The sequence below is a fragment of the Gadus chalcogrammus genome, chromosome 19 (assembly GCF_026213295.1).
Source record: "Gadus chalcogrammus isolate NIFS_2021 chromosome 19, NIFS_Gcha_1.0, whole genome shotgun sequence".
Lineage (NCBI taxonomy): Eukaryota > Metazoa > Chordata > Actinopteri > Gadiformes > Gadidae > Gadus > Gadus chalcogrammus.
This window is the reverse complement of record NC_079430.1, coordinates 17,402,003-17,407,873: the sequence shown is the minus strand read 5'-3', so window position 1 is coordinate 17,407,873 and position 5,871 is coordinate 17,402,003. Positions and strand designations below refer to the sequence as shown.

Below are 5,871 nucleotides of genomic sequence, written 5' to 3'. Positions count from 1 at the left end.
AATATAGGCCTGTAAAAAATATGAGTGGTACAGATGGTTATTGTAAAAAATTGTTGCAGACAATTGAGATATTTCACAGTATGTGGTATTGAAATTTAGCTATAGATACATGATGCATACATGATGCATACATTGAAGTGTTCTCCATGCAGAGCAGAACGGGTAAATCCAGATCTGCGTCTTTGGAGATTAAGTCACCTCTGTAGAATTACCTCAGTGTTGTTATGCTCACACATGATTACAGTGATTAAGTTTACCACCAGATGCAAACAGCTGTCCAGGTGGAATGGGTTTTGAATGCACCTACATGCTACATCTTTTGATCAAACTACACGAAAAAGGAGTGGCGGGATGCTAGATGTTTAAGGCATTCGCGGTATACATACAGTGTACACTTTGTTTGCATTACCTTGGGCAGACTTTAAAATTCATTTTGCATATAATATTATTTCACTTGATTAAACTACCTCAGAGCCTTGCCAGAACAGGGCAATGACATCATGTACAGTGTCATAGTTTGTGGATTGTGTTATGTATTTATTGGATGTCATTCAATATGTATAGATTCTTAAATTCACAGCCGAGTTTGTTAACATATATATCACTCACATATTACCCGAGCCCAAATTCAATATTCGCCATGCTACTATATCGAGTATCTCTGCATACCATAGCAACCAGTTTCACCGAGCCCCAAAGCACTTTGGATGGGTTGGCACTTGAATGTTGACACATTCAAAACACAGAGTCTTCATTACATCCATCATCTCTTTTCAGTGCACTGCGTAGTTATTGCATGCATCTTTTCCTATGCAAATTGATGGATCTCATAGCTTCACCAAAAATCAATCCTGGATGATCTGCCAGGGTGTCGAACTTGTTTTTTTAACCTTCAGGGAGATACTTTTCTTCAGCTTTCTCCTTGCATGTCTTTGAGTGTAGAGCTACAAGGTGTGTGGGGAACTAGCCTGTCTCTCTGAGCAAGGTAAGCTTTTTGGACTGTAATCGTGAAAACATGATGAATTTGCTAATCGTGTTCATCTTTATATTGTATCCCATGTGATGATTTGATAGAATCCGTGTGAATCTTTAATACGATCGCTATCTCTGTAATAACATGACATAGCAGATACGGAAGATATGGAATGATTGAACAGCAACGGGATGTCCTGTTATTCGAAGTCAAGTACATTATTTTCCAATAACTGATGCCCCGATAGCGTAGTTTATTACGCTTATCCCGCAGCTACCAACAATGATTAGATATGAGTTGATTTAGTCATTATATGATTATTATCTATACTCGTTCTTACAACTTACTCAAAATGTAATATTCTTCCTTGGCACTTTTAGCAAATTTTTTCAAGATGGATAGATAGATAAATACTTTATTGATCCCCAGGGGGAATTTCGAAAAATGTGTTTATGCGTTGTCAAGGAAACACCTTGTTGATAGCTGTATCTGACTTTTGATGGTATGTAAAAGTTGGATTGATTCAGAACTGTTAAAAGACAGAGGTGTCCCTTTAAACTTATGCACAAACTCTGAACAATCTTCGACCAATCAGGAACCAAGTATTCAACAATGCTTTGGTATAAATACATACACAGTATTTAGTTGAGACCTTATACATCAAGCAAAGCATAATGTGAGAAGTGCAATGACCCCTGTGGGGCAGTGGGGGATCCAACTCTCAACAGTCTTGTTTCATGCGACTATTTATAGGGCCTGGCTCAGAAGACACAATGTTTGGCGGTAATTAGACTCCGTGTGTCCAGTCACGTCCTCACCCCCCTCTTTGCCCCTCTCTCCCTCTCTCTCTCCCTCTCTCTCTCCCTCTCTCTCTCTCTCTCTCTGTTCCACTGGAACCAGGAGAGGGGGCCACTTTGCTCCCTGCACCCGGCCCAGACAGACAGACACTAGGACAGATCCCTTTCGGCCTACCCATAAACTGTGGCTTCAGCCGGAGCCTCCATGGTGTCCCTGCCCACCCAGAGCTGGGAGAAGGAGAGGGGGGGGATGGAGGGAGAGGAGGGGGACGAGGTGGAGGAAGAGGAGGAGGTAAAAGAAGAAAGGGTGGCGGAGGAGGAGAACAGTGGGGAGGCCTCCGTCGGCACCGACGACTCGGAACCGGAATGGGAACCGGACCTCCAGTCGCGGGTCCGACGGAAGGTGTCCTTCGCGGACGCCTTCGGCCTGGACCTGGTGTCCGTCAAGGAGTTCGACGCCGCCCCCGACCTACCCCAGGCTCGGGTCGACGTCGACGGGCCCCCGAGCGGGAAGGCCCCCACCCCCGGGGGCCCAGCCCAGGCCCAGGCCGACAGCCACCTGTCCTGCCTGTTCTCGGTCCCCTCCGGCCCGGAGGAGCTCCGCCGGCGGCTGTGGGAGCAGAAGGTGGAGCTGGAGAGCATCGAGCTGCTGCCCGGCACCTCCACCCTGCGCGGGGTGGTCCGGGTGGAGAACCTCTGCTACTGCAAGGCCGTGTACGTGCGGGTCTCCCCCGACGGCTGGAGGAGCCACTTTGAGCTGCCGGCGGCGTACGTCCCGGGCTCCAGCGACCGCGAGACCGACCGCTTCACCTTCATCTACGCTCTGGAGACCCCGGTGCAGGGGGCGGCCGGCACCAGGATGGAGTTCTGCCTGCGCTACGAGACCGAGATGGCCACGTTCTGGGCCAACAACCGGGGGCTGAACTACGTCCTGTTCTGTCACCAGAAGGCCCACAAAGAGATCCCTGGAAATGAGAGGGAGACGGAGGAGAGCCACCTCCTGCAGCACCTCCACAAGCACCAGAGAGCTGGCCAGAGGAGCTGCCTCAAGGCTAACAGGTTAGCGCACTGGTAATAATGCTAAGTTGGCTAAGGTGCCAGCTAGAGTTCTGTAATAATGTCCATTATCATGTCAAAAGATGCATTTCTCAAAAATGGATTTTGGAGGGCATGTGTGTGTGATTTTAAAACTCAGGGTTGTTATATAATAATAATCATATGATTGTGTAAATCTGAATGATTGTACCTGTGTGTCATCAAGGTAAGGGTTTCTTACAAAAAATGTTGATAATTAATGCAAATCACAACTACTACTTGTAAGAACATTGTTTGCATCCTTAAACCTGTTAATTATTTAACTGGAGTAAGAATGCCAAAAATATGTGTCTACAATTTATTCAAGTCTGAAGGCATTGTTTTCATGTTCTGCTCCTGGCAAAAGTGTGACTGTGTGCCACACTCATAGTTTTGATACCTCACCTCACCTACCTTTGATTTGTCGATCTGTTCAATGTATTTTGTATGTTTTTAATGGGTTCATGTTTGTGATGGACTTCTCCTTTAACTACAGGAAGGGTGATGCTGAAGACCGAACCTGTGAGGTCACTGACAAAGCAACAACTACAGGTGTGTGTGGGTGTGTGTGTGTGTGTATGGCTTTCTATGTTTGTCATTATATGTGTGGAATGGTGTTTTTGTGTGTGTGTGTGTGTGTGTGTGTGTATGTGTGCGTGCGTGCGTGCGTGCGTGTGTGTGTGTGAGTGAATAAGAGAGAGAAAGGGTGTGTGTGTGCAAGTATGAATGTGTTTGTGTTTATGAGTGAGTAAGTAGAAAAAGGATGTAGGTGTGTGTGTGTGTGTGTATGTGTATGTGTATGTGTGTGTGTGTGTGTGTGTGTGTGTGTGTTTGTGTGGGTATGTGTGTGTGTTTGGGCTTGTGTGCCTGTGTTCAGTTTGGGATTTGTGTGCGTACCATGCACACACTGATACTGTGTATGCACCTTGTGCATAAGTCTGACTCTGGATCTTTTACAGTTTCAGAAGACCGAATCCCACAAAAAGCAGAGACGGCTGGCAGAAAGAAAACGGACACCACGGAGACACTCCAAGAGGACGACCTTCTGGTGAGGTTAACCACAGTCTACACAAATCCCCTTTGTTGAGAAAAACCAAACAAAATAAACCACAGTTACAGAAGCGTCAGGACAACCCGACTGAACATGTTTTGTGTCAACATATAGATGACATGCAAATCAGGGTGTCTAGTCTCGCCGTACTGTCACACCTCTGCTGTTTTCTTCCCCTTTGTATCCGTGAAAGTGAACTAGAACGCACAAATTAAAATGCATCGTTGTCCATTAGCAAGTCTCTCCTCCTGCAATGTGGGGCTGACTGCCTTGCTGACACATGAGAACATGCCATGCATACTCTGTGAACAGTCATGTGCTTCCTATAAATACTGTCTTTAAACCTGTGACTTGCGCCAGGGCCCTGACTGTGATGATGCAAAGCGAAGGAGAATTGGCATGCGTTTGCAACAGTAACCGCCGTATCTTGCGTCATTGCACTTCATGTCAGAGCAGGCAGGCCTCATAAATACCCCTGTGAACTACACAGAGATCCAATCATCAGTGATGTAGTAGCAGATTATTTAATCTGCTGAGGTTACGTTTTTCGTCTTGTTTGGGGATGGCGGGGGGCCGGACTTTAAAGGGAATGCGTAATCGCTATGCCATGCCAAGTTTTTTGAGGCAAACTGAACTTGAGCTGAACTTTGTGAATCGCTTGCCTTTGACCTTCGACCTTTGTCCCGATTTTGCCCGTGTCCGACAGATTGACAGCGTGCGAAGCAGACGCAAGGCCGCGCGACTGTCCCGCGTGAAAGACTCGCTGCGTGAGCGCAGTCCACTGCAGAACTCACAAGCCCCCGCTGGTCCTCATCAGAACCATCACCACCCCACACCCGTTCTGGGAGCCACCTCAGACGGTTCCACCGTGGTCCCTCCTCGCCAGAAACAGCCCGCCGAGGGCCCCAAGGCCTTACCCACTTACCACCAGATACCTCTGCTGACCCTGGACTGGACGAGCGACAACCCACAGGTCTGGCCTACCAAGGAGATGGAGGAACTCTGGAACGGCGTAAAGACCCAGAACGTTGAGTCAAAACCCTCAACGGAAGGGGGAACACCGTCCAAAGGTGATCCGAAGAAGGCCTTCATCGATGCCAAAGTCGAATGTGGCGTCGAGGAAGGTACGCCGTCCGTGTGTGACATTTGGCAGAGCTTCATCGACGGCCGCGATCACAGCGATCACTCCGGCGTTCCGGAATCCGTGTGGTTGCAGAAGGCCACGTCGATGTCCCCCTCGGAACAGCGAGTGGTGGACCCCGGAACGCCGAGCACACCGGCTGCACCCCAGTCACCTCAAACTCCCCCGGACATGCCCCACCGTACAACGACACCCTCCACCATCTCCAAGGGGCTGCCGGTGTCGGTGTCACACGCTGACGGTCCGGACCGGCACGCCAACTCCCAGGAGAGGCAGCCAGCACCGCGGGCGTGGGTCGGATCTCGTGACATGACACTGAGGCCAGAGGGGAGCTCCGTGACAGAAACGCCTGAGGAAGAGGTGCCAAGCAGGGCAGGAACAGCCTCCACAACAGCTGAGGACGACAACGAAGGCTCAGAGGATGGCTTAGGGACTCGGCAGCCTGAGCATGTCGCGCCGGACACGGGAGGCACCGAAGGCGTAAGAGAACAAAAAGGAGGAGGAGGAGGAGGAGGAGGAGGAGGAGGAGGAGATGGAGGAGTGAGAGAGCCGCTCAGAGACTCTACGGGCGACAGGATAACGAGCTCTGGGGAGAGGGGGACAACAGAGATGACAGCGGCGGCGGTGTCTCAGAATGCCAGCGCCTGTGATAGGATCTCACGGGGAGCGGCGCCCAGCGAGGGTCTTTCTCAAAGCGGTGGGGAAGGGGAGGAAGAACAAGGGGTTAGCGGTATCGTACGCAACTCGGACTACGACGCGCTGGCATTTAGGGAGGCATTCAAAGGACAGGGGACAAAGGGCCGCACGGGTTCGGTGTTGTCCCCATTCAGACGAA

General features: G+C 49.7%; 1 protein-coding gene across 1 annotated transcript; it reads left to right on the top strand.

Moving 5' to 3' along the window:
- Positions 1–890: 890 nt before the first annotated feature.
- ppp1r3aa (protein phosphatase 1, regulatory subunit 3Aa) lies at positions 891–5,549 on the top strand (the record flags this gene model as incomplete). Its single annotated transcript, XM_056579044.1, has 5 exons — positions 891–985; positions 1,874–2,829; positions 3,341–3,396; positions 3,804–3,892; positions 4,602–5,549. Coding segments are annotated over exons 2-5 (1,947 nt in total), but the record flags the coding sequence as incomplete, so codon positions are not given.
- Positions 5,550–5,871: the final 322 nt, after the last annotated feature.